Here is a 16678-nt window from a genome sequence, read left to right on the forward strand (position 1 = left end):
TGCTGACTTCATTCTCTCACAGGCATATATGAATTTTCCTGTATGTTTTCTTCACAGAGCAGGGCAAACCTGATTCTGACTCTAGTCCATGTAGTGGTCTTAAACTTGCCTTCCTCCTGTCAGATCAGGGAGAAAGTCCCCAAATAAAATTTTAGTTCTCACAGGATTGAATACCCCTGTTGATAATTGCCTATCTTGCTGTATCTAAGCTGTACCATGTAATAAACCTTGATTGCTTTAAACCCACTCCAAGCCCCTCCCTATGACATTTTTACTTTTTAATTACAGTAATTATTATGAGGGTACATTTCCACATTTCCTTAAGATAGGTGTCACTACACCTTGCCCTCCACCAAACCATCCTCCTCCCCTACCACAGGGCACAAGGTCTCCAACCTCTTTGCCTCCTTCTAAGTTCTCAGATCCTCACAGTTCTTAAAACTAGTCTTGGACTGACATGATAACTTTCTTGAGATTCTGCCTGTTTTGCCATGCCTACAATTCAGATTTGAGTTCTTCCTTCATACAGGATGATACAGGAATATACAGGGTGATTCAATGCTGTGATGTCTTTCCCTCTCTCCCTCTTTCTCTATCTCTCTCTGAAAACATCCTACAGCAGTAAAGCCCTAGCAATGACAAACAAAAAACATGTCTCTTCAATGGCCTGCTAGATAGCTTTCTGAGGAGGATGGGCATGCAACCCAGCTTAAAGTCTCCAGTACACTAGGGAAAGCTTTGATGCTGTAGTGTCTCTCCCTGAAGGATTCTGAAAACCTTGACTTAGAGTGGCAAAACCCCAGTTTCAACCAAAACAAACAAAAATCAATAAAAAAGTCTTAAAATCCTTGCAGTTTCTAGACTCCTGTCAGACTTTGCATCCTACCTTTAAGACTATCATGTCTCAGGACTTCTTCCTAGCCTCTCAAGAAATAACTCATCTTTGTTTCTAGCCCTTCTTATCTCTCAATGCATTTGCCTGTTTTAAAAAGCAGGTGGGGTCTGGGGAAGGAATGGATAGATAAAATAGCATATGAGAAGTGGACAGAAAAAAAAAGACATCTTTTCTCTCCTTTCTTCCTTGCTTTTTTTTTTTTAAGATGCCATTTGTCATGCATGGCTTCATGCCATTCATTACCCCTTTTACAAATTGTGCTAGTATCTAGTATTCATAGCAGTTCCCAGTGTTAGGAAGCAAAACGAATAGTACTTGCAAAGTTGCCTCAACAAATGTTAACCAAAAGGGTTAAGAAACATGTTTAAAGTGGCCTTTTTCTTTGGATGCAGGAGTAGAGAAGCAACCTCCCAGAAAGAAGATACTTCTCTGTTGAATCAACTTAAACGAAGAATTCTGGGTAGATTATGGAAGAATTTCTTGATAAGTCTGAGAGCAAAGAAAGTAAATTCTAAATACCCTGTAACAAGTTACTAATTAACTCTATAGACGTAAATCTTGTATTCAGAATAAGTGTCAGCATTCTATGGCCTGGGATGTGGTAGAGTTCTGAACATATATCTAGGAGTTTGATGCTCAGTGTTGCATATGCCAGAGTGATGCTTTAGTTATAAATAAATACATAAAGTAAGCATCAATTTCAGTTTCTTAACTGATTGATTATAAAGGAATTTGAGCCTTCACAAGAAATACATAAAATTCTTGACTTAAACCAGAGTCCCCCCCACCATGTACAACTACTGCTCATTTAAGCTACTCCCACAGTCAGATGTTCTGTTGGAAGCTGGAGAAAAAGGCTATTTTTGAGTCTGCCAATGGAAGAGAACATCTGTTTTTGCATTGGCATGCAGCTTAGAGAACCAAGCCATGCTTAGCTAATAAGCAACTAAATCAACATCTATCTACTAGCAGAAAGCAAAATTCCACACACAGATTCTAAGGAGACAGAAGCAAAATTGTTGCCAGCCTTACTGTCCTGGGGTTTTGAAGTCAGCTCCAGAGTGCCTTGTACATTATCCTTCTAGTTAAGCTGCAAGCAGGACTTTCAGCCCAGGATATGCAAGCTGGAAGTATCTCGTAGGTGAATCAGTGTTAAGTCCTGGGGACACAATGCTAACCACCTTCAACTAAAAGCATTTCTGTGAGTATAAGAGGAATGGAAAGAAAGCAGAGCTCCTTCCTCCCCTAAGTACAGAGTGGGGTGAGAAGTCATTTTCCATATGTGGAAAATGCTCCAAATGACTATTTGGCAAGCAATAATTTTATAGAGCTGTAAGGGCTCACTCTCAAAATAGCAAGGTGTGATATTTCAGAGAAATTCTGAATGTGTTTTGGTGGTATTTTTTTTTAAATATAATTGAGATTAACATTCTGTGTAGTCTTCTAATTTACTTAGTCATTTCCCATAGTGTTAGGCATAATATAGAAATATTTCACAATGACCTATCATTTGAATGTGAAAAAAGTACAAAATTATTGTTTTTAATGGCTCTTCATGGGGGCAGACTACTTTTTTAGTAAGTTATTTTCTTAATTTTTATTTATACAATGGAAACACTGACAAAAACCATAGGATAAGAGGGGTACAATTCCACACAATTCCCACCACCAGAACTCCATATCTCATAGTCTCCCCTGATAGCATTCCTATTCTTTATCTCTAGGAGTATGGACCTAGGATCATTGTGGGGTGCAGAAGGTGGAAGGTGTGACTTCTGCAATTGCTTCCCCACTGAACATGGGCATTGACAGGTCAATCCATACTCCCAGTCTGTCTCTCTCTTTAGTGTGGCAGAGCTCTGGGGAAGCAGGGCTCCAGGACACATTGGTGGGGTCGTCTGCCCAGGGAAGTCTGGTTGGCATCATGGTAGCATCTGGAACCTGGTGGCTGAAAAAAAAGAGTTAAGATATAAAGCAGAACAAACTGTTGACTAATCATGAGCCTAAAGGCTGGAATATTGCAGATGAAGATTTGGGGTCTTCATTTTGGAAATAGCTAATAGGTCTGTTTTAGGTATATTCCAAGGGGCCCATGACTTTACTAGTTTGTTCCTGAGCCTGACATTTGATATGCAGGTAGACCCATGTTATTGTCTGGGGAGATGATGTCATGCCTGGAAAAAGGGCTAGAAATCTGGATCAGGGAAGAGAGTAGCTCCCAAATATGGGAAAGGTATATAATTATTGTTGACTATAAACCCCATCGATTTGATATGGTGCCCATATTCAGCATAGGAGCCTGTGTAATCTCTGCATCCCTGTAGGTCCAAGCTCATATTCTGTGGTCATGAGTAGGAACATTCCAAGTTGCACCACTTAGGACACATCTTTCTCAGGTGGTAGATAGAGTATGTTGTCCAGCCTCCCTTTGGAGGATGAAACATTCTCTATCGTTGTTGATCCACATTGAGGGCAAGGTCCTATGGGGGTCTATTGTGTTGTTCCTGATGGAGATGACTGATAACAATGGAGAGAGGGATCTATTCGAGATCTAGGCCCATTAGGTCTGTGTGGGAATCCTAGTACTCCCTGACTAGGGCCCCAGGTGATGGGGTGGCCTGATAATGACTGAAGAGTCATCATTAAAGTATGCCAGTCTCTTCTTGCCTTTATTCAGCTTTTGTAGTCCTTACTTTGATAAGGTTAGCTTGGGAGTGACTGAGGGAAGTATAATACGAAGTAGGTGAGGAGAGTATGTAGGTCTAAGTAGAAACTATTTCATTAGGAACTTTATGGTGCTTTTCCAGGTCTTTCTACTTGCTTGCTTCATTTATTGACTCACTGCAAACCGTTGTGCATTTTTGCTTTAATGTATATATTTTGCCCTAATTCATGGATACATGTGTATATCTGCCCTATCACATGGGACCTGGTCTTTATCTAGGTTTTGGGGCTTTGTTAGGAAGTGAACCACCTGAAATGGAATTAAGGAGTCCTATGAGAAAGGAAAGGTCTCACCCAAGTAATGAAGCTGAAGGATCTTTCTTCCCTATGTATGAACATGTACTTCTCCACACTATTTCATTAAGTATTAAGAATATCAAAGTAGCAACAAAAAGGGGGGGGAACACTGTAATTGGTAAATATTTGTTATGATGAAATTTTTTTCACTGTTTTTCCCCTTAAATATGAACTATTATTTGGGGGTATCTTCAGGTATTTACTACTTAAGTCTTGCATCTGGGGGAGACAGTTTAGTGGACGTATGTCAGGATTTGCAAATGTGAGGCCCCAGAGACTGCAGGTTCAGTCCCTAGCATTGCTACCTTATGCAAGAGCTGGGTAGAGCTCTGGCTTTCTGCACCCTCCTCTCCTTAATACATACTTTTTTTTTTCCCAATTAAATCTTTTACAAGCAGGACATGTGTATGTAAAACTCTAATGTTTAGAGATCTGAAGTTAATCAATTTTGCCACTTTCAAAAGTCTGTTTCATCTAATGGGGCTATAGTATCTGGAACTGTTAACTAATTAGGGGAAGGACATTTGGAGCAGGTACTCAGTTTTTGAGGGGAGGGGCTTATCCTTTTTAGCTGTGTCCTCACATGAAAACCGCAGCAATCCTGTTAGTACTTTGAAGCCAGACCTGACTGGGAAACTGTTTATTTCCTTCTATAAAAGCAGAAGCCATTAATACCCTAGAACTCAATCCTGGCTATCAAGTAGCATTCTCCTCAAATCTCCTAGGTCTTTTTGCATAATCCCTGTTACATGTTCTGCCTTTTCCATGTTTTCCTTCCTCTCAGACATTTCTATCTGGAGAATAAATCTTGTTTTAAACAACTACCCTCACACTTATTGGTTATAAGTACCACATCAACTACTGAATTTAATTTTTGATTGCTAGTAGCTAATGGGGAGGGGGAAACCCTATGGAGACAGGCATTAGTTTTTGAATGGCTGCTTTTAATGATGATATGTTTAGTTCCTAACACATTCAGTCACACTCACATTTAAGAGTAGAATTTACAGTAACCACATTTAACACACGAGAAAAATGAGAAGTCTTTTTTTCTGAGCTAACTGAAAATGACTCTATAGATGAAATTAATTAAAAATTCTATAGATGAAATTAATTAAACTCTTTTTTGAGTTAAGCAGAGTTAACCATAAGACTAAGAGTCCCAATGAATGATTCCATTTAGCCTCTATAAAAGTAATAGTAGGTAATATTCATTTCAATAAGGGCCAGTCTAAGTAGCACAAGGTATTACAACTACAAACAATATACACTGAGTTCACAGTTTAAATGTGGGACTTAGAAAAATGGACTCTAAATTTTTATAAATTGACTTCTGTTTTTCTAAGGAGAGGGGAAAAATCTCTTAAAGCCTACTGATTGAAATGTCAGTCAGTGGAAGTATAACAATAATAACAGTAGTAAGATTGAGTGGGAGAGTACAGGTCAAAAAAATAAAAATTAAAAAAATTCTGGGGCTGGGTGAGTGCACATGCTACAGTGCACAAGGATCCAGGTTTGAGCCTCTGGTTCCTCACCTGCAGGGGGAAAGCTTCACAAGTGGTGAAATAGGCTGCAGGTGTCTCTCTGTCTCTCTCCCTCTCTGTCACCCCCTTCCCTCTCCATTTCTGGCTGTCTCTATATAATAAATAAAGATTAAAAAATAAATTTTAAAAAATCTATGAAACAAGATACCATGAATGAAGTGAAAAATTCAAGAAAGTAAAAGACTTGTATACTGAAAATTATGAGTCACTAGTCAAGAATAGAAAAAGAAATAAAGAAGTGGAAATATATTCCATGTTCATGCGTTGGAAGAATTAACATCATCAAAATGAATATACTACCCAGAGCTATATACAAATTTAATGCAATCCCTATCAAGATTCCACCCATTTTTTTAGGAGAATAGAACAAAAGCTACAAATTTTTTTTTAATATTTATTTTATTTATTTATTCCCTTTTGTCCTTGTTGTTTTATTGTTGTAGTTATTATTGTTGTTGTTGTTGGATAGGACAGAGAGAAATGGAGAGAGGAGGGGAAGACAGAGAGGGGGAGAGAAAGATAGACACCTGCAGACCTGCTTCACCACCAGTGAAGTGACTCCCCTGCAGGTGGGGAGCCAGGGTTCGAACTGGGATCCTTATGCTGGTCCTTGTGCTTTGCGCCACCTGCGCTTAACCCGCTGCGCTACAGCCCGACTCCCGCTACAAAACTTTTATCTGGGACCTAGAATTGCCAAAACAGTCTTGAGAAGAAAGAACAGAATTAGCAGCATCATATTCTCAGATCTCAAATTATATTATAGGGTCATTGTAATCAAAACTGCTTGGTACTAGAACATAAATAGACACACTGACTAGTGGAACAGAATTGAGAGCCCAGGAAAAAAAGTTGGGTGTTTAAAAATAGTGTGTATCATTGTCTAAAGCTTCAGCTGAATGAAAAAGCTTCACATATTTTTGCTGGAAAGTAGTATTAGCTTAGCAAAACAGCAAGTTTTCTTTAATCTTTTACTTTTAGAGATAACATGATTAATAACCTCAAATCCCATCTTTTGGTGAAAAATGTGCAGCAAAAACTATATGCTATGAGTAATTTGTCTCAAACCTAGTGTTCCTTTTAGCATTCCCAGGTGTTCAAGTGCCCTATGTAGAACAATAGCACACCTCTGAGCTCAAGGGTCATGGAAAGTAACATTGTGATCTAGTAGGCTCAGAGCAACTCAAGAAGCCAGTCTATTTCAAATGGAGACACAGGAGACATGAGGATGAAAGATCTGAGAAGGTTAGACATAGGGGTCCAAAGAAAAGTCTTGAAGGATTGTGGTTGCTGGTTCTGATATTTTAGGATTATCTCTACTAATTACATATGAGCGAGTTTCACATGGGACACAGAGAAATCAGAGCCTCACCCTGGTACATGAAGTGCTTGGGATTAAACCCTGAACTTCAGGCATGCAATTCCAATGCTCTGTTGAGCTGTTTATTTCCCCAGATGCATGTTTGTTGGTTTTAATACTCATCATAGGTCTTAGAAGTTGTCAAATATTAGAGAAGCCAGACCTTCAACCTTCTGCATCCCACAATGACCTTGGGTCCATATTCCCAGAGGGTTAAAGAATAGGAAAGCTATCAGGGGAGGGGAGGGGATACAGAGTTCTGGTGGTGGGAATTGTGTGAAGTCGTACCCCTCTTATCCTATTGTTTAGTCAGTGTTTCCTTTTTATACATAAAAAATAAAAAAAAAATAACCAGTCAGGAAGCTATGTGGTCTACAAAAAGGATCCCTGGACTGTCATTTAGAACTACAGAGATTGGGGATTCAGAACTCTGGTGGTGGGAACAGTGGAATTAGACCCACAGTGACATGTAATTTTGTAAATCAAGATTAAATCACTAATAAAAAAATTAAAAAGAGGGGGTCGGGCGGTGGCGCAGTGGGTTAAGCGCATGTGGCGCAATGCGCAGGGACCGGCGTAAGGATCCCGGTTCGAGTCCCCGGCTCCCCACCTGCAGGGGAGTCGCTTCACAGGCGGTGAAGCAGGTCTGCAGGTATCTATCTTTCTCTCCCCCCCTCTCTGTCTTCCCCTCCTCTCTCCATTTCTCTCTGTCCTATCCAACAACAAAGCAACGTCAACAATGGCAATAATAACCGCAAGGAGGCTGCAACAACTAGGGCAACAAAAAGGGGGAAAATGGCCTCCAGGAGCGGTGGATTCATGGTGCAGGCAGCAAGCCCAGCAATAACCCTGGAGGAAAAAAAAAAAAAGAACACAAAACAAGTTGTCAAAATGACCACCCTTCCCATTGCATTTCACCCTTTCTTAGTTGTCTACAATTACTATTAATCAAATCACCAAAAAAAAAAAAAAAAACCAGCTGAGAAGGTAATATATAGAGTAGAGAGTACTATGTAACTAATTTTTATAGCTTAGTAGCAGGTTCTGGGGAGACTGGGACAACTAGAAAGACAAATATTTGGAAAAATTGAATGCAACTTTGTAGAAATGTTAATCAAAATAGTATTGTAATTTTTTAATCTAAAATGACATCATTTTAATAAACCTAAGATGATTCATAGAATCAACCAAACTGTAATTGCCACTAAGAAAATACATTGTCAGAAGCAAAATTTCATCAGAAACAATCATGCCATTTTTTCAAGATCCCTGAGATAACATAGTCAAATACACTATGTAACATTATAGCAGAAAGCATTTATAAGAATTACAGAAAAGTTCCTATTCCAATAAATGTAACCTGTAAGATAAATCATATTCTTATGATTGCTTGTTGCTACCAGTTTATTCACATCAGGAAAACTCAATTTAAAACTCTCAAAAGTAATATTGGCACAGGTCAAATTTTATCATTTTAAGTCCCTGAGTTCTTTTTTAGCTGGCTGCTTTTTTGCATTCTGTAGACCACCTGGACCACTTCTCCCCACAATGCTTTTGCAACCTCCCCTTCTTCACCTTAACTCTCAGTCATGATTCAGTGCTATAAAGTTTCTAACCTTTTTAAACTTTTAACTCTGTAGAAGCTAGTGGGCTTTTCTGACATAATCAAGAGTCCTCCCCACCCCCCAAAGCAACTCCTACAGTTTTTCTGATGTTTAATTAACAGAGCAGAAAAATCAAAAGGTTTACATTTCACAAATCTCACTCTCAGTTTTTTAAACAGCCTACAATGGTCAGTGTCTCAATGTCTCCAGTGCTTTATGCCTCAGATGCTCATCCAAGCACTGGACGGCAAAGAGGTCAGTGTCTGTGTCAAACTTATTGGCAAATAAGTGGTGCATGCGCAGCATCCAGTTCAAGTCTCCGGCTCCAAACACACACACGGAGCGCAGGTAAACCCCATTGCAAGGCGGGTATGGAGCACCCTTGGAAACATTGCCTTCAAAGTACTGCCACTTCACAAACCTAGCAATAGCACGCATGTCAGACATATCATACTTATAGCTTAAGGGCAGTGAGCCTGGGACTCCGGGGATCCTCTGAATGGTGGCCCAGAGATACTCATCTGGGCTGTATGTGTCTTTGGTCCACTCCATGAACTCGTGGATTTTTTCATTCTCCAGCACATACCCCACATACTTCCTACTGACTACAAAATAAGCACTGCCTGAAAACAGAGGTGTTTCCAAAGGAGGGGGCATTTTGTCAGTCCCTGTGTTCGTCAGCTTTCCATTAATGACTTCATAATGCTTTTTCCATCTTTCTTTTTTATTGGCTGGCATTCTTTCGGTTTCCAGGTTGTTTTCACCCATTAATGACTTGAGCTTCCTGACAATTTCCAAGTTGGTTTTAATAGGAAAATCCATGCCACAGAGATTTATCAAGTACTTCCAGTCTGTGTTCATGCTGTAAAGGTCCCGCATACAGTTGAGGTCGGCCTGAACACGGCTCCAGGATGCATACACCACATTCTCTGATTGGCTGGCCAGAAAGACATTGCTGAAACAGGACACAATGCCAGTCACGGAAAGCAAAAAAGAATTCTCTGATTTTTTGTCCACGTGAATGCAATAGAAATTCTGAGGCCTATAGATGGCTCTTAGCAGCCTGTCAAACATTTCAATCTTGTGATGAACTACTATGGAATATGCTATTGGATACTCAGCCTCTTCTTTGCTAAGAGGTTCTACAATGTATTTGCGATTCTTGATAAAAGATGGACAGTCTCTGGTCATGTTTATATAGTCTTGGGTTGTCCACCGAGGACGCTTTCGAAACTTCATAGTTAGAATCTCAAGTTTTGCCTTTTGGATTTCATCAGCGTCACCCTGTAAAACTTTAGTGCAGTTAATATGACTACTTGGATTCTCTCCAGTCAGTTCCAAATGTTCATCGCTCAAAAATTCAGGTTTTTGATGAATTCTTAAAACAGAGAAGGTGACAAGGAAAAAAACCAAAAGTAAGAAATAGTATTTTGTGGGATAAGTAAAGAGTCTCCTCCGCAGTAACTTCCACAGCATCTCAGACAATAGTCAGGGGAGTTCTCTACTGAGGATGGTCTTCCTTCCACGTTTTAAGCACCAGTAATTTTCCCTCTGTCCTGACCTTGAATGTTGTCGGTTTGCATTTTAACAGAAGTGCAAAGGAATCTTGAAATGAAGACTACCACTACAAGAAAACTAGAAAAGGCAGATGTAAATACAGTGTCTCACGTCTCAGGCTCAAAAGCTGTCCACTTTGCTGTTTGAGGTCAAGTGTTTAAAACAGTATGAACCCAAAAGAATCTCAGCTGAAGTCAGGCCAGATTTGTGACTGTTTAAAGTTGGCCTTTCTTAGTTCATACCAGGCCCCACAGGAAGAAATGACACACACTATCTAAAACAGAAAAAAACACATTATTGGGGGCCAGGTGGTGGTGCACCTGACTGAGCGCACCTGTTACAATGCACAAGGAGCCAGGTTCAAGACCCCGGCCCCCACCTGCAGAGGAAAAGCTTCACAAGTGGTGAAGCTGTACTGCAGATATCTCTCTGTCTCTCTATCAATTTCTGACTGTCTCTATCAAATAAATAAAGTAATTAAGACATTTTTTAAAAAAAGAAAAAAGAAAGAAACACATTACTATGAATATATTATTATGTATTAAGTTTCAAGTGTGCGCCACTAAAATTCAGCATATGTCTATACTGCTTTATCACTAAAAGTACAGTTATATCCTTCACCATTCAGTTGACCCATTTTGCCTGATGTACCCACTTTACTCTCTTATGGCAACGACTGACTGACATTAAAGTCTATTTTTATTTTACTTAATAAATCTGTTAAAAATTCTTTTTCCCCCACAACTATTTCCATCACAATGATTAACTCCAGTTTAAAAGTCAAGCAGAACTATTATAAGCATGCATAATGATTTCCATCTACTGCCCACTGTACTGTTTTATAAAGTAGTAGAAATATCCTTTACAAATACTTAGGTGTACACATGTGCACACACACATCTGTGCAACTGCACAAGTGTGCAGAAATAGCAAGTGAATAATTGAGGTCTGCAACCCACTGTAGCAGGAAGTGCAGTCCAGATTAGTTCAGCTGGTCTCTTGTCCCAGTGAATCCTGCTCAGAGGTTCAATTTCACCCAGACTTCAAAGACTATATTGTTCCATGGCTCAGATGCTACTGTGATTGATGCCAAATCCATGCAGGTATTTTGAAGGATAGTGACTCAGCTAGTTGCTGAAATACCACACAAAATAGGTCAAGAGAAGGAGCAGGAAACAGATTAAGATCCCAAGACAGAGGGTTTGCCAATCAGTTCTTTCAGTCTCATCTTCTCTGGGGAAATCTGGTCTCTGTCTGCCACCGCCCTCCCCAGCCCATCTGGACTTGCCCTGCACTGAGGGTGGTCTGCTGCCCAGCTGTGATTCACTTGATTGAGCTGCCTAGCGTCTTTGATATCCCACATTGAGACAGACTCCTGAGACACCAGCACTATCTGGCTAGCTAGGAAGAAGCTCTTGGGGTCAGCACTAAGCTCCAGTCTAGGCATCTGGCTTCTAGAATTCATCCAAAATTTCCTGGCCCCCAGCCAAAGAAGCATAAGCAATAGGGGACCTAGGGGCCAGAAGAACAGCTCACTGAGTAGGGCACCTGCTTTGCCATTTATGTGGCCCAGATTCGAGTCCTGATAGATACCACATTGGAGTACCATGGCACTGGGAGCAGCTCTGGTGGTATGTGACCTCACCGTCTCTGTCTGAATGAAAAAGGCAGTCCAGACGTGGTGAAATCAAGCATGCATCCGAGGTGGGGGATGGGGAAGATCGGGGACCTATATGCCAAGTTTCCTGTGCTTTCTTGAAAGTGGACTTTCTACATGAAACAAGATATTACAGCTAAAGCCATATGGTATGATGAAAGGAGAAGTAGACAAAAATCACATCTCCTTTTTGCAGACCCCCATATCTCAGAGCCAAGCACAATCATTCTACTACGCTCACTAAATGTAGTTTCTACATTAGTTTCTCAAATAATAGCTTCTCACAAGTGAAGCTTTAACATCAGCCTCCCTGTTTCATCTGTCCTCCCCTCTTCTGAATGTCGGAGTTCAGTTTCTAGCTCTCTATACTTATAGCAAGGCCTATCCTATCTAGAGGATGTATCTAAAAGAATGTTGTTTAAAGATGAAATAAGTACTTTTGTAAAAATGCTGTAACCCCTCAAGCACACTGAAGAAATGGTACCAATATTTAGAAAGCTAGAAGGGAAGATTCAGGGAGCTGGATTCTAAAGCAGGCAGTGGGGAGTGAGGTTTGGGGATAGAGCAGAGAGAAAACCCAACTTAGAATATAGCTTTTACCCTCTCTCTACTCTGTCCCTCCTCCCCAGCAATAAACCAAGCTCCAAAGGTTTAGGAATTAGGAGCACAGATTTTTCTGAAACCAGTGGAATTAAATATGAAGGGGTGGTTGAAAAACTATTTATTGATACAAGGCAGCTAAGTGTCCCAGTTCCTCCCCCCATTCATCCTAATCCAGAAAATGTCCTTGTCAGTTTTTTGTTTGTTTGTTTTGTTGTTGTTTGTTAGGACAGAGAAACTGAGAGGAGAAGGGAAGATAGAGAGACACTTGCAGTACTTGCTTCACCACTCATGAAGCTTCTTCCCTCCTGCAGGTGGGAAGTGGGGGCTTGAACCCATGTCCCTGAGCATGGTAACATGTACACTTAACCAGGAGTGTCACCATCAGGCCCCCTCCTTTTTTCTTAAGTCAGCCTCCCATGTTCTTGCCATTTAAAAAAATATTATTTTATTGGCTAGATACAGAGAGGAATCAAGAGGGAAGGAGAGGATAAAGGGGGGAGAGAGAGACACCTGAAGCATTGTTTTACTGCTAGTAAAACTTTCCCCTGTAGGTGGGGGCTGAGGGCTTGAACATGAGACTTTGTGCATGATAATATATGCACTCTAATAGGTGTGCCACTGTCTGGTCCCCCAAAATGGATGCAAATATTTTTCTCAGTACCATCAGAAAACTGGAAAATGTTAAAAAAAAAAAAAAAAGAGGTTAGTTGACCTAGAGGGTACAAAGTATAATTGAGGGTAAAAACACTGACTTAAAAATGGGAATTAAGTCAACCATCCTCATTTCCAAAAAAGTGACAGATGGATATATATATATATATATATATATATATATATATATATATACCTCAGAAGTATAGGTATATATATATACCTTCTGAGTTTATCCCTGAGCAAAGAAAGAATGAATCACTAGAAAAACTTAGGACCCCAAAGAGATGAAAAACAAAACAAGTGGTCTGGGAGGTGGCACAGTTGATAAAACATTAGACTCTCAAGCAAGGGGTCCCGAGTTCAATCCCCAGCAGAACCAGAGTGATGTCTGGTTCTCTCTGTCCTCCTATCTTTCTCATTAATAAGTAAATAAAATGTTTTTTAAGTATTTATTTATTTATTCCCTTTTGTTGCCCTTGTTGTTTATCATTGTTATTATTGTTATTATTGTTATTATTGATGTCATTGTTGAATAGGACAGAGAAATGGAGAGAGGAGGGGGAAGACAGAGAGAGGGAGAGAAAGACAGACACCTGCAGACCTGCTTCACCACCTGTGAAGCGACTCCCCTGCAGGAGGGGAGCCGGGAGCTCAAACCGGGATCCTTACGCTGGTCCTTGTGCTTTGCACCACATGTGCTTAACCCACTGTGCTACCACCCAACTCCCTAAATAAAATATTTTTAAAAAATGCTGGGGAGACTAACAGTTAACCATTCCTATATAATTACCACCAAGCCCCTTAGTGATATAACAGTCTGTTATTTCTCACTATTTAGTGAGTTGGTTAGGCAATTCCTCTGATTTCACCGGAGCTCACTAGGCAGCATCATCATTTAAGTGGAGGACTGTCTGAGCTGGAGGGTTCAATGTAGCTGGCCTACATCTGTATCAAATGAATGTCTGCTGGGGGCCTCTCCTCCTCCAGTGGGGATACAGATTCTTAATCTGGCAACCTCAGGACAATGTTTCAAGAGACCAAAGGAACTATAGTTCTCAGATCAATTCAGATCTGTGGGCCAGAATATTCACAGCAGAACTTCGGTGGCATTCTATTCATCAGAAACTTCACCAAACCAGCCAATTAAAAAGGCAATAAGATTCTGCACCTCTGGATAGAAAGAATAGCAAAATCACAATGCAGAAGGACATGTGTGGACACTATAATGGGAGAAGTTTGTAACCACTAGGTATTCTAACAATGGAGAAATTAAAATCACTGTTAATCACAAATAAAAAATAAAATTTAAAAAAAAAAAAGATCAAGCCTCAGATGTGTCCCAGAACCCCACTTCTCCAGAGTCTGCCCCATTAGGGAAAGACAGAAACAGGCTGGGGTATGGATCAACCTGCCAATACCCATGTCCAGCAGAGAAGCAATTACAGAAGCCAGAACTCCCACCTGCACGCCATAGAGAATTTTGGTCCATACTCAAAGAGGGATACAGAGTAGGGAAGTTTCCAATGGAGGGGATGGGACACAGAACTCTAGTAGTGGGAATTATGTGGAATTGTACCCGTTATCTTACAAGCTTGTTAATCATTATTAAATCACTAATAAAAATGGTTAAGCAAAGAAATAGAATTAATTTTTCTATCTTGATTTATTGATTGGATAGACAGAGAGAAAAGGGGGTGATAGAGGAGACAGAGAAACACCTGCAACACTGCTTCATCACTTACAAAGCTTTCCCAACTACAGGTGGGGGTTGGGGGTTCAAACCTGGATCCTTGTACATTGTAACGTGTGTCCAACCCGATGTGTCACCACCCAGCCCAGAAATAGAATTTCAATATTAAAATCCTAGTATTATTATCTGCAAAGATATAAATGAAATATATGCAGTCATGAAACCAAAGCAAGAGACTGTGAACAATGAAAAAACAAAAGTGAGTCTTTGGGGATCAAAAACATGATAGTTAAAATGAAAGTATAATTGGAAGAACTGGAAAGTCAAGCTAAGGAAGCTCCAAGTAAAAAGACAATTAAATGGAAGATAAGAAAACAAGAAGAAAGCAGCTCAATACTCAAGTAATATGTTCTAGAGAGAAAGATGAAAACAAAGGGGAGAAATTCAAAGAATTCATAGAAATGAAAGACAAACTTTTTATCTCACTGAAAGAACACGATTGGTGCCAGAACAACATTTTTTTAAAAGTCCAAACCAAGAATGTATCTTGCGATATTGCAGAATCCTTCCCTCAACATCATCCTCTCGAAAAAAAAAAAGAATTAAAAAATGGGTTTGTGCCGGTGCTGTCATGTATGCAAGAGGGGCCTAGCACATTAATAAATAAATAAATAAATAAACTTAAAATAGCATTAATTTTTTTTTTTAAAGAAAGTACTAGTCAGCTATGGTTTATGGTGGTGCCAAGAACTGAACCTGGAACTTGAAACAACCACTATTCTGCATCCCTGGCTCTACATTAGACTTCTCAGCAACAACAACGAAAGCCAGAATAAAATAATTAGAAAAATAGAACAAAATTTATCCAGGGCAATATCACAGAGGTAGCACACCAGAGTTTCATGCTTAAGGTCTCATAAATCTCAGGTTCAATGCTTGGCATTGTGTTCATGTGCTCTGGTCCCTGTGTTTCATTCTCTCTTATGAAAATAAAGAAATGTATGTTTGTACTCCCTTTGAACGCCAATTATTTCAAAATTTCAGTGGAAAACCATTTCAACCTGAAATTATAAATAACCAGACAGCTATGTTCATCAAATGTGATACATGAAAAGTCCAATGAGTCTTTTCTCAGCCTTTTCTTAGTACACCATAACGACAAAGGCAGTCATAACAATAAGACTATTTTGGGGTACTCTAAATCCTCTAAGTGATTTATAAGACTATTTTGGGGTACTCTAAATCCTCTAAGTGATTTACCAAATAGCAACCCATAGACTCTTCATGATAACCCAAAACAGGAGATAATGTTTTCCAGATGACAAAGTTGAGATGACAAGAAACTAAATAGCTACTGAGTTTACATAGCTAGAATGTAGAAGAGCTAAAATTCAAACCTACAGGATTTGGCCCAAAACTGTATTGTACTGCTTGTTTAAAAAAAGACAGAGGTCGGGGAGCTGGGCAGTGGAGCAGCCGCCTAAGTGCACACATTATCAAGCCTGAGGAGCCAGGTTTGAGCCCCTTCTCTCCACTTGCAGGGGGAGAAGCTTCACAAGAAGTTAATGCAGATCTGAAGGTCTTTCCATGTCCATCTCCCCCTCTCCTCCCAATTTCTATCTGTCCTATAAACAAAAACCAAACAAACAAAAAGACAGAGGTCTTTTGACCTTGACACTGGGGGCCAGTCTAAGGGTTGCAGCAGCTACACAGCAAGTCACCATCAGGAGACCCTAAAAGATGAATAGTGGGGCACATGGAAGTGTAGGGGAGCCCTCCCCCAGCCACTTCTTGCCTGTTAGGGGATGGTGGCTTGGGCTGGTGTCCAGGAGCTGAACCACAGCACAGGCCAGCTGGGAGTTGCCTCTCAGACATCATAGGAACAGAGCAGACAATTCAGAATAGAACAGAAATGTCCATGGCAAGAATGTGCTAAGTAAGTTGGGCATTTTTCTAAAGAAAATGTCCTTATTAAGATATTGGAGCTAGGAAGGTAAGTCAAGGTGTTAGAACGTAGGACTCGCATGTCTGAGGCACCAGAGTTCTCAGGTTTCATCCCCAGTACCACTATAAACCAGAGCTAAGCATTGTCCTAT

General features: G+C 40.1%; 1 protein-coding gene across 2 annotated transcripts in view; it reads right to left on the reverse strand.

The window, feature by feature from the left end:
* Positions 1-2404: 2404 nt before the first annotated feature.
* GCNT1 (glucosaminyl (N-acetyl) transferase 1) overlaps positions 2405-16678 on the reverse strand; it is a 30701-nt gene continuing 16427 nt past the window's right edge. The window contains exon 2 of one of the 2 annotated variants that reach the window (XR_009552006.1): positions 2405-2843. Coding sequence is in view for 1 of the 2 variants with exons in the window: in XM_060199544.1 (XP_060055527.1) it covers positions 8611-9897 (1287 nt within the window). In the remaining variant the exon portion in view is untranslated. Of the gene's footprint in view, positions 2844-7927; positions 10057-16678 lie in introns of those variants that run through there. The other variant, XM_060199544.1, reaches the window with a different exon arrangement.

Source organism: Erinaceus europaeus, chromosome 10, assembly GCF_950295315.1.
Source record: "Erinaceus europaeus chromosome 10, mEriEur2.1, whole genome shotgun sequence".
NCBI lineage: Eukaryota > Metazoa > Chordata > Mammalia > Eulipotyphla > Erinaceidae > Erinaceus > Erinaceus europaeus.